This window comes from Medicago truncatula, chromosome 2, assembly GCF_003473485.1.
Source record: "Medicago truncatula cultivar Jemalong A17 chromosome 2, MtrunA17r5.0-ANR, whole genome shotgun sequence".
Classification (NCBI taxonomy): Eukaryota; Viridiplantae; Streptophyta; class Magnoliopsida; order Fabales; family Fabaceae; genus Medicago; species Medicago truncatula.
Window position 1 is genome coordinate 2,233,193 of NC_053043.1, and position 17,570 is coordinate 2,250,762.

Genomic DNA, 17,570 nt, shown 5'->3' on the forward strand with positions numbered 1-17,570 from the left:
TCGATACATAATTGAATCAAAGAATTAATTCACCGTTAAAATCTTCTATAGAATCTAAACAGTTTGAAATGGATAATATGTTTCCATGTAGAAATGTAACAATGATTTTTTAAACAGCATTGCTATATACCACGATTAAATATTTCAAGAATAAATCACGAATCACATATATTTCATAGTTTTTGACCATTCAAATACCATTAAAATGAAAATCAATCAGTGCATATTCAAAAGGTAACCTTCTATCACATATTCACTTTTATTTTGTCCCTCGTGCAACAACCTTACTTGCCAACTCCAAACTTACACTCTTTCAGACGAACAAAAATGCATAATCATTTTAACCATTTTTTATTTGTTTTTTTACGGTCAACCATGATTATCATTACTCAAACCTGTTTCCTATTGCAATGGAGAGTGGCTGAAGCATCTAGTTTTGTCTATTGGTTAAAAAAATGCAATTTGTGTATTTCTCATGAAAATATTTTTGTGAGATTAAGCATTTTTCTTTTTTAAATCCACAATTTTTCATATAAAATACTCGTGGCTATCAATAATATTTTAAATCTATAATTTTTCAAAGTTTGTTATATCCATAAAAAATAAATTTTATGTGAAGAAACATTGAAAAAAAGTCTTTGTTGTGTTTTTATTGTTCATTTTCTTTTCACTTTGAAATACCATGGTCACAATTTTGATCTTTTGATGGTCCATTGTTGTCTCATTAGGTGCCAAACATGGTAGAAACATTAGGACTTATATTGAAGGTATGTAAACTCAAAACTAAATTACTATTTTATTTAGAAATTGCGGGACTATTCTACCATTAATTCATGGTATGAGTTGATTTATTTATTTTGAATGGCAATACTTATTCCGTTCAAGATATTAGCACTCAAGTGTTCTCCCTTTTACATCATGTTCTTAAAGCTTTTGCTTATTCAACTTCTCACCATGTCCAGCCGCCTGCGTGTGTCGTTAGCTTTGGCATGTTGGCTCTTAACGTAGATGGTGTTGTGTTCCTCGAATTCAATTCATACAAGGTCTTTTCTGCATAGGTTTCTTGACAACATTAATATCCTTTGTGTTTTGCATTCTAAATTCATGGGGTCGTATCATGGTTTGAAGCCATGTTGTGACTCTGGCTATTAGTAGGTGTTTTCTCTAACTCGAGCACAATGATTAACCTCGTTTGAAAGAACATATGAATTTGTTTCACAAATATGAAAATTTGATATGTGTTACCTAGCAGCTTTTTCTTAAAGATTAGATGGTTAATTTGCAATACACTCTGTTGTCTTCCATTGACATGACATTTATCCTCTTAGCGAATATTATGGGAGTTGAATTTATTCCACCTTAATTGAGGCGTGTTCAATTTTTTTTTTTGTTGCTAATTGAGGTTTATTCTTCTTTTTTGTTTTCTTTTGTAAACAAAAAAAATTTAAAATAATTTTATTCATTATTTTCAAAGGCGGCTTCTAAGGCGAGGACTCTATTATGTCCCTCACCGTTGGACCAATTTTATCCACCCTTTGATTTATCCAAAGGTTTAGATGAGTTAGAAATTAATACGATAACACATGTATAATATATACCTAATCAGTTACCTCAACCTTCTCCCTCCCTCTATCATCTCTCGTCTTCCTCTGTTAGAAATTTAACCACAACCGATTTGTCCCAAACCATCCTCTGACATCCCATCTCCTCTCAACCCCCTTTTGCTAGACCAATTCGTTCGTCTTCTACCATCTCTTTCTTCACAGTTTTGAGAAATGTGGAACAATGACAACATAAAGTCGTCGTTGTTTGACAAGCACTAAAGAGTAAAGAAGCAAAACTACCATTATTTATCATAACTAGCCCGTTTAATTCCACAAATCGTTTTTTATTGATATTTCATGCATAAGAATATTCCGCTGTCATCGTAAGCTTAACTCAGTTGTATGAATAATGCATAAAAATATATAAGGTCCGGGTTCGAATCTCGACCACCGAAAAAAAAAAAAAAATCCATTTACTATTTTTTCGGGCAACTACTAGTAAATAAGAAAGAAAAAAAACGAAAATTTTGTAAAAAAAAAAAAAAGAAAAAAATTGATTGGGAAACCCTTCTTAACCTGAAAAACACACATCACTCACTGCGTTCGGCTTTGTTGAGGTTTAAGCTGCTGAACCCTAAAACTGCTTCACTCACTCTTCTTCCTCTTTTGAACCCTAAAACCCCAAAATTCCAAAATCCCAAATTCAATCCCAATGGGTAGCAAGAAAAGGAACAACGCCATAGATTCTCAAGAAAAAGAGCCTCTCAATAAAAAATCTAAGAACAACGATGATTCCACCGCTACACCATCTTCAACCAAACCAACAATGGAAAATCATAAGAAAAGCAAAGCTTTCGATAAACAAAGACGCAGCGCTAAATCCAAATCTAAATCCGAACTTCCAGCACCGGATTCGGCTATTTTGGTGGATTCAACTAGCGGCGGCGGTAGTGGCGTTGATTCGCTGCCGGAGTTTCATATTGGTGTGTTTAAGGATTTAGCAGCGGTGAATGAATCGGTTAGGGAAGCTGCGGTGAAACAAATGGTGAATGAGTTGAAGGAAGTTCAGAAGGCTTATGAGGGAGGTCAAGGGATGGAGATTGATGGTGATGGTGGTTTTAAGCTTGAAGCTGAGAAAAATGATGGGCTAGATGAATGTGCTCCTTCCGTCCGATATGCCTTTCGTAGGTTGATTCGCGGTGTTTCTTCTTCAAGAGAGGTTTGTTTTGTAATGTTTTGTTTCTTTTGGTTGCAAGCTAAATTGATTTTGTGATTTTGCTCTGTTTTGTATTGTTATTGTAGTTTTAGATGCATTTACTATCTAATTTTTCTGTTGCACTAGTTTTCAGTGGCCCAGTTTCTTTACTTTATGTGGTATGAATCATGAAATTGTGATATATCTGTGCGTGTTTGTGTGGTGCACTGGTGCTTGACTTATATTCAGGGCCTGTTCGGATTGGCTTATTTAAGCTTATTTACTTGTATAAGCAAGTGTACGAGTGTTTGGGAGGGTTTATGGAAACAACTTATGGCATGTTCATTAGCTATTTTCAGCTTATATTAATAAGCTCTCTAGGGCCCTTGTTTGGATAAACAACTTTTTTCCGGCTTATAGCACATGTGCTTATGTATGAGCTTACATAAGCTATTTCTATGGTAAAAGATAAAATAAAATAAAATTGTTTTTGTGTATGTTATAAGTTGTTTCCCTTAAATATTTTGTAGAACTTACGAAAATAAGCTGAAAAATGTTTATGAAAAATGTCATAAGCTGTTTTTTTAAGTTCTCTTAAACATCATCACAAAATTTGTGTCGATAGATAAGCTCTAATAAGCTTATGAAGACAGTTTAGAGTTTATGTGAAAATAATTGGACATTATTTTAGCTTTTATTATTGAAACAGCTTATGCCTAAACATTTATATGATAAGAACTTGTGATATAAGCTGTTCATTTAGTTGTTTATTCAAACATGGTCTTAGTGTTTTGCTAAGGCTTATTGCAACTTTTTTTTCTTTGGAAGTCTGTCTCTGATGTATATTATGAGAGAAAAATGTTCCTGAATCATGATCATGTTTCATTGTTAGTAACCATGTGTTGTTAACTTTTCTTAGTAAGTTATTGTGAAGATAACATGTTTTGTTGCTCTTGCAGTGTGCGCGACAGGGTTTTGCTTTAGGTTTAACACTTTTAGCTGGTGCTATCAGCAAAATCAGGGTTGACTCGTTCCTTAAACTCGTAGTAGATTTATTGGAAGTAACTTCATCAATGAAGGGTCAGGTATAAGATGGTCAATGCTTAATTATTATGTTTTGGAAAATCGTCGACTTGTTGGGATACTAATGTATTCATTGTGAAATTGCAGGAAGCAAAAGATTGTCTTCTTGGCCGCCTATTCGCATATGGTGCTTTGGCTCGATCAGGAAGACTTATCCATGAATGGAGCATGGATAAAAATACTCCATACATCAAAGAATTTGTCGGTATACTTATCTCCCTTGCAAATAGGAAGCGGTACTTGCAAGAACCTGCCGTCTCAATAATTTTATACTTGGTTGAAAAGGTTTGTATATCTTAACCATAAGGTGTTTTGCAATCTAGATGTTCATTGCTAATTCGCATGCCTGTTTCCCACTATGGTGTGGTTGGCTTTGGATTTTAATAGGTTTCAATGTATTCATGATCGCTCTTGCCTACATTCTTAAAAATATTTTTTTCTATACAAGATTTCCAAACATTTCTGCCCCCTCTCCTTACGTGCATGCACCCTCCCAAACTCATGCAAACACGTGCTATGAGTAGATCACTTGCTCATTTGATAATTGCTGAACTTGGAGACCAACTACATATTTCTTCAAGCAACATGTTTAACTTATGAAGCCCTATTTTTATCACCAAAAATAGTTATTTCAAGCCTATTATTTATTATTATTTTGTTTTTCCTTCAAAAATTTTTATTATTTTGTTTTATTATTATTTGTAGTTGCCTGTTGAAGCATTAGCGAATCATGTTATTGAAGCTCCTGGACTGGACAAGTGGTTTGAATCTGCTGCAGAAGTTGGAAATCCTGATGCTCTATTCCTCGCTTTAAAAGTTCGAGAGAAAATTTCTGCAGACAGTTCCATATATGGCAAACTACTACCAAATCCGTTTAGCTCTACCAATTTTTTCTCCGCCGATCACCTCTCCTTCCTGAGTAATTGTTTGAAGGTATCTTATATTCACTCCTCTATTCATGACAGATACTACTTTGTATTGGTTATAGAAAGAAATGGTTCTTATGCGTTTCCTGAATATTGCAGGAATCTACCTTCTGTCAGCCCCGTGTTCACAGTATTTGGCCTGTTTTGATAAATATTCTTATACCCAATACTGTTCCACAATTGGAAGATGCGGCATCAGCTTCAAATTCATTAAAGAAACATAAGAAGAGTAGAAAATCTTGCTCTTCTGATGAAGAAATTGTGAAGAATCTAAAGTCTTTTTGTGAAATTATTATTGAAGGATCCCTTCTCTTCTCATCTCATGACCGTAAACACTTAGCTTTCGATGTTATTTTTCTTCTTCTGCAAAAACTGTCTGCATCTTTAGTTCCAGTTGTTCTGTCAAACAAAGTTGTTCAGTGCCTTATGGATATACTATCAACCAAAAACACATGGCTATATAAAGTTGGCGAACATTTTCTTAAACAATTGTCAGATTGGGTGGGCGACGATGATGTCAAAAGAGTTGCTGTTATAGTGGCAATACAGAAGCACAGCAATGGAAAATTTGATTGTATCACAAGGACAAAGACAAAGCTTGTTAAAGATTTGATGTCACAATTCAAAACAGAACCCGGTTGCATGCTTTTTATTCAAAACTTGATGAACCTGTTTGTGGATGAAGATAATGCCTTGGAGGAACCTTCAGATCAGAGTCAAACAACAGATGAGAATTCTGAAATAGGCTCTATTGAGGATAAAGAATCTCCTAGGACTAATGGGAATTCTGACTTTTTGAAGAGTTGGGTTATAGAATCTCTTACTGGTATTTTGAAATTCTTAAAGCTGGACCACGACGAGAAGTTACGAGTACAAAAGGAAATAATGAAGTTTATGGCTGTTCAGGGTCTGTTCACTGCATCTCTTGGCACTGAAGTGACTTCATTTGAGTTGGACGAGAAATTTAGGTGGCCAAAATCTCCCACATCAAACGCTCTTTGCAAGTTGTGTATTGAACAGCTGCAGTTGTTGTTGGCAAATGCTCATAAGGGAGAGGGCTCACGTCCTTCTGCTGATGTTGTTGAGCCGCCTAATGATCTGGGTTCGTACTTCATGAAATTCTTCAGCACCTTATGCAATATTCCTTCAGTTTCCCTCTTCAGGTCTTTAGATGATGAGGATGACAAAGCAGTAAAAGATTTGCAAGCAATGGAAGCTACATTATCCAGAGAGGTATTTATGCTTTGGACTTATTATTGATACTTAGATATATACTTACCGCGTTCCTTTTCCAGTTTTAAGTTCCAACGAGGTTAGCAGCTAGGTAATTCAACATTTTAAATAATAGAGGTTTTCATGTGATGCTAAGATTCCATCCAGTCTTCGAGTTGGCTAGTGTTGTAGTTGGTTGTCTTGCTGCATTTAAGATACCTACAACTCCCCGATTTGGATTTGGGACTAACTAATACAATTTAGGCTTATGGTTTTGTGAATTTTTTTAAGAGTTTTTTACTGCGACGTTAATTGTCTAATTTGTTTTAAAAACTATTTTGTATTCTTTTTTTTTTTTTCCCTAATATTTGATACTTTCAAAATGTTGGCTGCCCGTTTCACTGCTCACTTGACAATTGAAGAATACAAATTGTAGAAGACATTATTATGCCTTTTCTAGGAACTCACATGGTTTGTGATCCAATTTCTTGTCTAAAATGGATGGTTTGTTGTTCTACCTGATCAACAAAAACAAAGGAACAGAGTAAATCAGCGAATCACGATGTATCTTTAGATGCTTTGATAGCTATTCATGTGACATTTGTATGTATAAGTTTGTATTGTATACAAAATCAATGACCTGTCCCTTGCCAGGATTCAAACCCTAGACCTTTAACTCCTTCAATCCCTTAGCCAAACCAAGTGAGCCGCCCATCCACCACTGTGTATTTCTGTATTTATCTATGCCACTACATTAATCCTCAAGTTGAATTATGTGAACTGCATTATACTTTTATTCATTACTGATGCTTATGTTTATCTCTGCGGTACTGATGAGCAGGAAAGGAGCCACGACTGCAGTGATGATGTACATAGAGATCATGCACTGAGATACTTGCTTATCCAGTTGCTCTTACAAGTCCTTCTTTGTCCAAGGGAGTACTCAGAAGCTGCGTCTGAACTCATCATCTGTTGTAAGAAAACATTTTCTACTTCTGATATTCCCGAGTCCTCTGGAGAAGATGATAAAGAGGTTGGGGATGCACCTGAATTGATGGATGTTCTTGTGGATACATTGCTCTCTCTACTTCCACAGTCATCAGCTCCTATGCGGTCTGCTATTGACCAGGTTATATGAAAAGTGTTTTGTATGTAGCTTCGTAATTGTAGATCAGGTAGATTACATTATCATATTGTTATACCTGTATGCCAATATGGCGCGGCTTAGCATTGCGTTAGAGGATACATAAACATGCACCCGGAACTGAGACTGCTATGAGTCTGATGTCTGGGGAAAGATGGTCAATAAACAGAACCTTTAAAATGGTATATAAATAACAGAAACTTTTGCTACCATTTTCATAGTCACGAGGATTCCTTCTGTTTCACAACTATCACAATCAGACATAATAATTGAAATGAGTTCGATTTTTTTCCCTTTTGGAACTCGCCCAATTGAAAGTAGTGTAAATTCTCACCCTAACGAATAATAGTGTTTTTGTTTGATTTAATTCAAGCCTAATTGAAGCTCTTTAGTTTATGAGGTAATTGGAGCTCTAAATTTTACCCGCTTCATGAACATTTTAAAGTGCCTTTTCCCATAAGGTTTGGAAGTAGAATAACATTGTAATTTAAATTTACAAATGCTTAATTTTTTTCTCAGTTCAGTATTGGTCGCAAACCCTCAGATAGTTTAGGCCCTTCTACTTGCAGTTATTTTTCATTTATTATCTATGCTTGCATTGTATTTTCTTGTCATCTAGAAAACGGAACTTTAATTGAATGAAAGGCATGACTGTATGAACATGCTATCTAATACAATGATTAGTCTTTTTTTTTGTGATTTACCTGGTTGTTATATGAGATAGATTTGTTGACATAGTATTGTAGTTTAATCCCAATCCTTCTTTGTTGGAAGGCAGTGACCATTTAGAAGACTTAATCATCTCTTGCTGTGCATAATTTAAACTTGGCTATATATCATGGCTCACAGATTGTATTGTAGTTTCTATTTATCTGAAAGTTAGCATCTCTGTATGTAGGTGTTCAAATGCTTTTGCAATGATATCACCGATGATGGGCTGATGCGGATGTTGCGAGTCATAAAGAAAAATTTAAAACCTGCAAGACATCCAGATGCGGGAAGTGCAGATGAAGATGACGATGATGATGATGATGATGACTTATTCAATATTGAAGATGAAGAAATTGATCAAGCTGAGACTGGTGAAACAGGTGAGAGCGATGGGCAGACTGATGACTCTGAGTCTGTAGTTGAGGCAGATGAAACTGGTCAGGACCACCCTGAAGATTCTGATGATTCAGACAGTGGGATGGATGATGATGCAATGTTCAGGATGGATACATATCTTGCTCAGATTTTCAAAGAGAAGAAAAATCAGTCTGGAAGTGAAACTGCTCATTCCCAACTTTTGTTGTTTAAACTCCGGATCCTTTCATTATTGGAAATTTTTGTTCATGAAAATCCAGGCAAGTATACATTACTTACGTCGTTTACCAGTTTTTGTGCTAGCTTTGTGTCTGTAATTATACTATTCTTCAATTGTATGTGTGTGAACCACAGTGGATAAATAGATTTCAATATTTCCCTGAATAAAAAGCTGTCTGCTTCATACAGTAATAAAAAGCTGACACCTTCATATCTAAATCTTGTTAACATTGGCTGATGTTGTCTTGATGTTACACAGGTAAGCCTCAGGTTCTTACTGTGTACTCACATTTGGCTCGTGCCTTTGTTAACCCACACACTGCTGAAGTTAGTGAGCAGCTCAGTCAGCGTATATCGGGAATATTGCAGAAGAAAATATTGAAAGCAAAGGATCATCCAAAGGGTGATGAAGTCCAATTATCGACACTTGAATCTCTCTTGGAGAGAAATTTGAAACTAGCATCAAAACCATTTAGAAAGCAAAAGTCTGCAACCAATCCCTTGAAGAAATCAGCTGCCTTGAACCGATATAAAATGGTTTCTTCCTTTGCCCAAAATTCAACCTTTTGGATTTTGAAAATTGTTGATTCAAGAAATTTTGCTGAGTCCGGACTGCAGAGGATTGTTCAAATTTTCCAGAAAATATTGGTGGATTATTTTGACAGTAAGAAGTCTCAAGTAAAAGCTGCATTTTTAAAAGAAATATTTAAAAGAAGACCATGGATTGGCCATGCTGTATTTGGCTTTATTTTGGAGAGATGTGGAAGTGCCAAATCAGACTTTCGGCGAGTTGAAGCACTTGAATTGGTGATGGAAATATTGAAGTCACTAGCAACCGAGAGTGGTGAAGGAAAGAATTCATCGAAAAAGATTGTTAAAAGCAATTTAGATAAAATCTCCCATGCTATGAAAGAGTTGGTGACAAATATGCCGAGCAAACAGGCAAGAAGAGCAGAAGTACGTAAGTTCTGTGTCAAGGTCTTTGAGATCTTGTCGAAGCACAGCCTGACCAAATATCTTCTTAAAACATTGGCTCCTGAGGCTCAAGCTGCTTTGGAAGCACAACTTGGTGAGAAATTCCTTTGTTTGAAGAAACTGGAAAAATGAACCAGGACATATAGGGTTGCTGTTATTACTCGAGCAAAGAGGTAACTAAATTTTTGTTACTTGTCACCCTTAACAGAACAGCATTAGTACGATGTTGTGATTGAAGCTTCAAAATTCATTTAAGGTGGACTTATTTATGCCTTTTTGGAAGGTGAATTTTTGGTAGAACATTTAAATTGTATTTGTGTGAACTTTTGTATGTTACACTTGTTAACTTTGAGTTTATTTTTGAATTACTAGTAAAAGGGTGAACTTTTATTTTATCTTGCTTCCGAAATCATTTTCTACCGTAATTGTTTTGCACCACCCAGAATAAACTGAAATAATGTATAATGTTTCCTTCCGACTTTTTTTAATATTTAGCAGAACCTGTTTTCAATGTGCACAAGATAAATAGATGCACAAAAAAGGATTCTTCAAATAGGATGAACAAACTATTTACTTTTGAGATCTTGTCGAAGCACAACCTCACCAAGTATCTTCTACAAACTATTCGTATTTTTTCAACCTACTTTCTAGCCTACAGTTTGTGTTTATTCACTTGTGGTTTCATTTTTACATCTATGTCACACACCGCAAATCCTCAAGCAGTTTGCACATCATAACATAATCCAATCTAATAGTTCTAAACTGAACTAACAAACAACCAGTTAAACCCATCATTATAGCATCCCGGTCCATGTACCACGCGTGGTCTAGTGGGGATTAAACTCCTAAAACGTGATGAACCAACGTTTTTAAATACCAAGGAGAGATATTCATATTTAATGTAACATGTCTCGAATATGATTATCTTCGGTGGAGGAAGTCTGATAAGAAAAAAAAAACATTTTAATTTATGACAATCACTTTTCATATGAAGACCATGTCAACTTTAAGTGCATGTAATTTCTTATAAGTAACTGGGCATTTATATTAATCTTTACATTTTGCAAGTTCCAAGCACACAACTCAAATAGTATTTTGAAGGACATCGATGAGTAGTATTAACTACTATGAGGAGGTCCAGAGTCCAAGCGCATTGGGACCTAACATTTGTCTATCCAAAATTCTTTACCTTGTAAATATTAACCTATATAGTTTTTCGTGTTCTAACATCAACTACTTCAAATTCATCGCTATTTGGGCAAAACAATTTAAATTATTTCTGATTGGGTTAGGTTTAAATTCAAAGGTTTGAACAATGTTAGCATAAATGGTCAAAATTATCTTTGTGTGAACAATTGACCATCACGAGATTTGAGTTTGTTAAGTTGCACATTTTGCGTCTAACTCCATTCAGAACACAAACTCGATTAATTATTTCGTATATCTTAAAGACATATAAAAGGATGAATAAAACAAATGAAGGTGAAAAAGCTCATAGATAATGTAATTATACACACCAAGGGAGTGTTTGTTTCATGGAATCAAAATGTATTGTTAGGATTAACTTCCCCAAGATTATAAGAGTCGAATACATTTAAAATTAATTTTGATTCAAACTATCCAAACAACATAACTCATAAGAATCACTTTTAGGTAAATCAATTCACATCAAACTCAATTCTATAAAAATAAATTCTCTCTGCCATCAAACCAAACACATACTAAAATTTGTTCCAAATGTATACAATCAACTTAGACTTATTGTTTTGTGCACGTCAGTTATAATACAAAAATTATGGCTCAGTGCATGGAATTTGTCCTACCATATGTGCTACCAATTACAATTTTGGTCCTCGTATATAAACTATTGACAGCATATCCTTGTGATGAAATAGTCCATTGATACATAATCAAATGAAGGGTGGGAAATGCTTTATGATCCTAAAATTGATCTTGGAAAAGCATGGCAAGCGAGAACTAGAGTTTATCATGGATTATGCCTAGCTATTATATATATCATTTGAAGTCTTTTATTAGGAAGTCTGTATCCTCTGCAATTATCAGTGTTAATTGAAATCGCATTGATATTAGGACACAAATTAGGATTTGGATTTGATGAATACATAGGAAGTATGTATGTGGTTGGAGTAAGGTTGCTGCCTAGTTTTGTTTGTTCTTGTTCATTAAACAAGCATCTAAAAATGATTGGTATTTTTCTTGCAATCTTATACTCCATCCGTCTCTAAATAAAAGTATTGATAGGAAAAAATGTTTTATAACTAAATATAATTTCTCATTCAATCTCCTAGATGAATTTATTAACTTTTTTCAAACATAATTTTAACTAGGCTTAAGTGCAGTTTTGCCCCCCGTATTTTGACTGAATCGGAATTTTACCTCCCAATTTTGTTTTTCGGAATTTTGGCCCCCCTATTTTAAAAATCTGAATTTTACCCCTTCAATTTAATGTTTTTCGAGAGTTGGCTGATGTGGCTTAAACAATATAATGGAATTTTTTTTGTTTATTCCCTACATTTTATCTTTATTTCTAGAATTTTTTCTGCATTTTAAGGTATTTTCTAAAGTTTTTTTCAATTTTTTTAAAAAGTTATTTATTTTTTGTAGTTAAAAATTCTTTAATTTAAATAATTAATTAGGTGGATAATAAGATAATATTTTAAAATCTAAATCACCACCGCCACATTAGCCAAAATGCACTCAAATGTGATGGGGGGCAAAATTCCGAAAAATATTAAATTGGGGGGATAAAATTCCGAGTTTTAAAATAGGGGGTAAAATTTCGATTCTGTCAAAATAGGGGGGCAAAACTGCACTTAAGCCTTTTAACTAATACTACTAGTGGTGTTGGCTTGGAAATTGGAAGTGTACTCATTCTTCAAAAAAAAAAAAAAAATTAATACTACTAGTTTACCTTAGAATTTGAAAAATCAATATTAAATATACTATATACAAAGGACAATTTAATAATATTTTTACATAAAATGGACACATAAACAACTATTTTTGGGTGTGTAGATATACAAAATGACAATATGAATTAAAAACTCACACACATATAAAATAGTTGAAGTTTAAACCTTAGTCATCCAGCTTAACAATGTGGGGTTATATATAAGTAGGAAGTCCTTCATTGAGGAATAAAATTCACCCAATATTGTTAGTAAATTAATTCTCTATTAGTGGGTCTCATGTTTACGAGTCAATATCCACTCTATTTTTTATTGTCTTATTTTTTTCATTAACAAAATTTCGAGAACATAAATACAATAATGTGACATTTGGTGACTCTAATTATTTAATTTAAACTTTAAAACCCTTCAAAACTATATAGTAATAAAAATGAAAAATGGAGAGGATAATTTTTTGAAAAAAAATGGAGAGAATCATAATTCCACGTGATTGTATTTATATTCCACAACTTTAATAATGAAAAAAATGAAGAGGGTAAAAAATGGAGATATTAACTTCTAGGTTTTCTGCCATATATATTTTGAAAAGAAAAGGAAGATTATAAAGGGGAATTCCATTTCAGATAATAAATGTACTATATCATATAATATCAAATATTGGTTTCTTACTTACTCATACAATTGATAAGACATATCCACTAAACAATGTAATATTTTTTTTTTTAATAAAATCTAAATATCGTTACAAGTTGCAACAATAGCTTCTTTTCCAGTTTGGTGAAAATGCATTAGCTCGCAAAAATAATAGTTGGGTCACAGCAGCACTCGTCCAAGAGGCAACAGCAACACAAAGCTGCTAGGCTGCATATAATTGGGAGAAATAAATAAAATAAATACTGTCACAAAACAAATATAATAAAATAAAAATATCAACAATAAATGAATTAATACATGCTTAAGTAAATAATTAGGAAATTAATGTTATTTTTTTTTTTGAAGGAAGGAAATTAATGATATTTGTTGCTTCATAACAAGCCTATATAGTGTATAATTGCTTACCATCCCTCAAGAAAACCCGGCTCTCTTTTTGGTGGTGGTGGTGGAGCAGCATAGTATTGCGGTGGTGCCGCCACCGGAGGTGGTCCTTGGTAAGGGCCTAGTATGAAACATAACAAATTAATTGACAAATTCTTATTAACAATGTTCCAAAGAGAAAATTTTGATAATCTTTCTTAATAAAGAAAGTTTGATCAATTGCTACAAAGTAAATGAATGTTTTTTCAATGTTGTATTGAAAGGAAATTCAAAATCTAAGAAAGTTTTAGTATATAATTTGAGGGATGAGACATATGTATATATGTTGTATGTACCTTGAGCAGGATATGGATAGCCATATTTGATCTCACTCATGTCTACAAGAATAACACTCTTAACCCAAAATTATTCTTGAGAAAAAAAAAAAGAACTTGTAATTTTGTGTTGGAATGCCAGGGTTTTATATATGTTATATACTCATACACATGCTTTAGGAATAAGGCAAGGAGAATAAAACTAGTGGAGAATATTAAAAAGAAAGCTCCAGAAATTATATTTCCTTTCAATTCACACATTAATTGGATTATATTGGCATGTAACTTCACTGTCACCATATTAGATGCCTTTGTATTCTTTTATTACTTTTAGGAAAGTTGTCTCACCGCCACCTTCTTAGAAGAAGAAGAATACTAATAATTTATTTATGGCTTAAATATGCAAACCGTCCCTGTAATTTGGACGAATTTTGATTTTCGTCCTTGTAAAAAAAAAAATTTTAATTACATCACTGTAAAATTTTTTTTGTTTTAAAAAGGTCCCTGGCCCCACTTCGCTGGTGATGTGGCAACATTTTTGGCCACGTGGCAGTTGCTGACTGTGCAACTTTTGCCACGTGGCGCTGACGTGTCATGCCACATAATTAAATTTTTTTTTTTTTCAAAATTCTAAAAATTCATTTTTTAAATTAAAAAATCCGAAAATAAATATAAAAATCATAAAAAAAATTAAAAAATCGGAAAAAAAAACTGAAAATTAAAAAAAAAATTCTTCAAAATTCTGAAAATTCATTTTTTTTAAATTTAAAAAATCTGAAAATAAATTTAAAAAACAAAAAAAAAACTAAAAATTAAATTGACGAAAATTCATTTTTTTTTTTAATTCTGAAAATTAAATTATATTTTCAAAAGTTATAAATTTTGAGATTATATAATTTTTAATTTTATTTTTCAAAAATTTATTTGTAGATTTTAAAAACACTAATTTCCAATTATTTTTTTCACATTTCAAAAAAAAAAAATTGGAATTTTTTTTATGATTTTTTTATTTATTTTCAGTTTTTTTTTCAAATTTTTAAAAATTTGAAAAAAAAAATAAATCAATTTTTTTAAAAAAATAAAAAATAATGACGTGGACCGCCACGTGGCAAAAGTTGCACAGTCAGCAACTGCCACGTGGCCAAAACCTTGCCAAATCACCAAGGAAGTGGGGCCAGGGACCTTTTTAAAACAAAAAAAAATTTACAGGGATGTAATTAAATTTTTTTTTTTTACAGGGACGAAAATCAAAATTCGCCCAAATTACAGGGACGGTTTGCATATTTAAGCCTTTATTTATTTATACTTAGAAGAAGAAATATGATAATTATCTGGAGAAAAAAATAAATAATGATTACTCAACAATATGATATATAGAAGAAGGGGCTGATTGGTACCCACGGGTAACTTAAGATAAGTGAACGGGACGGAGCCTATCCTACAGTAAAGGAAACGCTCAGCCATTCCAAGGAACTCAGGCCCCACATTAACCCCCATGAACAAACTCTTAGAAAAATTCACTTTAAGTCCAGAAGAGAGCTCAAAACAGCGAAGGATAGTCTTTAAAGCTTGGAGGTTCGCCATGGTAGCTTCCCCAATGAATAAAGTATCATTGGCATATTAAAGATGAGAGATCGAGAGGCCTGAGTTACTCACCTTAAAACCATGGAACAAGCTCGTAGCTTCGGCTAACCGGACCAAACCACTCAGCCCCTCAACCACGAACAAGAAAAGGAACAGAGCAAGAGGGTCGCATTGCTTCAACCCTCCTTGAATATCAACCTCCTCAGTCGGACAACCATTCACGAGGACGGAGAGACTACCATAGAAGACACATACACGGATCCACCTACACCACCTATGAGGGAAACGTAATCTCAACATCAACTGACTAAGTCATAGGCCTTTTTGAAATTAATCCACCTTAAAGATGATTCAAGGATTATACTAGCGAGTGCCCTAAGAACACTTGTTAAGAATACCAAAAGTAGTATATTTGTATTGGATTCAACAATATTTTAACTTTTAAAAAGTTAAATTCATCATTTTTTACCATTTTTCATTGCAATATTTCTATCTTTATCCTCTTAACCAATGTCCTAAGAGCATTCTTTAGCATTTTCCATAAATCAAACATATATCTCCTTTCTTTAGTTGTGGATTACAGATATTGCTATAATTATATTTTTGTAACTTTTTTGTTTTTATCCTAAAATTTTGGTCATTTTAAAGAACAAAAACATAACTATATATTTTTTCCACTTTTACAAACACTAAAAACATACTCCAATATTAACCTTTTAATTTTATTAAATGAATTAAAAAAAATACATATACTAAAATTTTAATTGACCAAAGAAGTTTTTATTTCTTATTTTTTTATGGTGGCCAGGGTGACCAAAGAAGTTATTAAAATGTAACTTGATTTGAATGGTGAAATACTCTTGTGCAACCTCTCTTTTTTCAGAAGCTTCTTTTATAACTTGTGTGTGTAAATAATAAAAAGGCCAAAAATATTAGTTGGGCATGCAGTTCCATGTGAATAGAAGGTTTTTTTTCCTTCTTAAAAGCAAATACAAAGTTTTTTTTAGTCTAAAAACCACTCACATCACATGAGTGGGAATTATATTATGGTACCTTACCTGTCTTAGCATTTTGGGTTAGTAATAGTTGGAGCTTTAAGTTCGAATATATTCCTTCCTTCCACAATGCTATTACCGCGTTTACATTGTTCTAGTTCTACTTTTATGTGAAACTTTGGGATCACGTTAACTTAAGTGATTATCTAAGAATCTAAAAAATATTAAATAAATTGGATGACTCCCTAAGTGACTGTTTAAGAATCTTTATACACGACTGTCTTAATTAAATATTTGATCCTCGTTTGAGTTTCTCCAAATAAGTCCCGGACAATGTGAATTCATATTTTTAGGTTAATGGTTGGTTGGCGAATGGCTATAAGGTGCCTATGAATCAAATGACTTGCCTATGGGAAAATAAACCAAAGCTAAGAGTAATTTACTACTGGATGTTTGACCGGTGCTATCGTATATGTCTGATAACATTGGAGATTATAGAGAGTGATTATAGAGTATTCATATAAATTTTGGTTTATTAGACCGATTATGAGACTAATCTTTGCACGAGTGCTCTTAAAAAAGCTGATAATCTTTGATAAATATGGCCAACGCTGTGCCTCAAATGACTTAGCCTATGATCTCGTTATGGGAGAAGGAAGCACGACTAATTAATCTAAGAATTAGTGTTTACTAATTTACTATAGTATTATTTTTATGTAGTGAATTTCCACTAAATTTAAGTGAGGCCTATATGATTTAGTTAAATCTATTTAAATTGTTTGAACAAAAAAAAATCTACTTAAATTTCAATCAATAAAATAGTATGTAAAATGTGTGTTGTTGGCACTTCTTTTAATCTAATAATTAAACATTTGATTGGCATTAGGATCATAAAAAAAAAAAAAAAAAAAAAAAGATATTAACTTCGGAACATGCTTAACACTTATTCAAGTCCAAAACAAAATATTTTGACTACAAAATGTGTAGTGACATTTTTTATGTGCTTAAAATTTATCTTTTAAATTTGTAACTTTTCCTTGAATGTGATAACAAAAAATTCTCCAAATATTTTCCTACATAAAATATCAGAGGGAGTACTTCTTAGACAAAAGATAGTCCAAATGTAAAACTTTTTTATTGTTATATTAAAATTTACTCTTTCATTCGGATTTCAACTAAGGACCTCTAACTTCTTATCATTTAGCTAAAATCAGTTGAACTACCCCCATCTTCAAACTCTTTAAGGTGTGTTTAGATTGAGGGTTAGGAGGGGAAGGGAGGGGAGAGTTTACTTTTTTATTATAAATTACGGACTATATAATACGTTT

The 17,570-nt window shown here is 33.0% G+C and overlaps 1 protein-coding gene and 1 long non-coding RNA gene across 2 annotated transcripts; one reads left to right on the plus strand and one right to left on the minus strand.

The window, feature by feature from the left end:
- Window positions 1–2,117: 2,117 nt before the first annotated feature.
- LOC11419794 (rDNA transcriptional regulator pol5) lies at window positions 2,118–9,779 on the plus strand. Its single transcript, XM_003593266.4, has 8 exons — window positions 2,118–2,763; window positions 3,699–3,824; window positions 3,910–4,107; window positions 4,528–4,755; window positions 4,848–5,981; window positions 6,802–7,089; window positions 8,003–8,450; window positions 8,669–9,779. Exons 1-8 carry the CDS (start codon window positions 2,257–2,259, stop codon window positions 9,514–9,516), a joined length of 3,777 nt encoding a protein of 1,258 aa, XP_003593314.1. The 5' UTR covers window positions 2,118–2,256; the 3' UTR covers window positions 9,517–9,779.
- Window positions 9,780–12,913: 3,134 nt separating this feature from the next.
- Window positions 12,914–13,843, minus strand: LOC11425145 (uncharacterized). Its single transcript, XR_003009597.1, has 3 exons — window positions 13,685–13,843; window positions 13,374–13,470; window positions 12,914–13,175 (listed from the first exon to the last, which is right to left on the minus strand). It is a non-coding gene; the product is annotated as an uncharacterized lncRNA (long non-coding RNA).
- Between the last annotated feature and the right edge of the window lie 3,727 nt (window positions 13,844–17,570).

Bases quoted from the DNA above. Each gene is read 5' to 3' on its own strand.
- LOC11419794 (XM_003593266.4), top strand. From the start codon at position 2,257: ATGGGTAGCAAGAAAAGGAACAACGCCATAGATTCTCAAGAAAAAGAG. The intron at 2,764-3,698 runs GTTTGTTTTGTA...TTGCTCTTGCAG, and splicing joins GTGTTTCTTCTTCAAGAGAG to TGTGCGCGACAGGGTTTTGC. The intron at 7,090-8,002 runs GTTATATGAAAA...CTCTGTATGTAG, and splicing joins TGCGGTCTGCTATTGACCAG to GTGTTCAAATGCTTTTGCAA.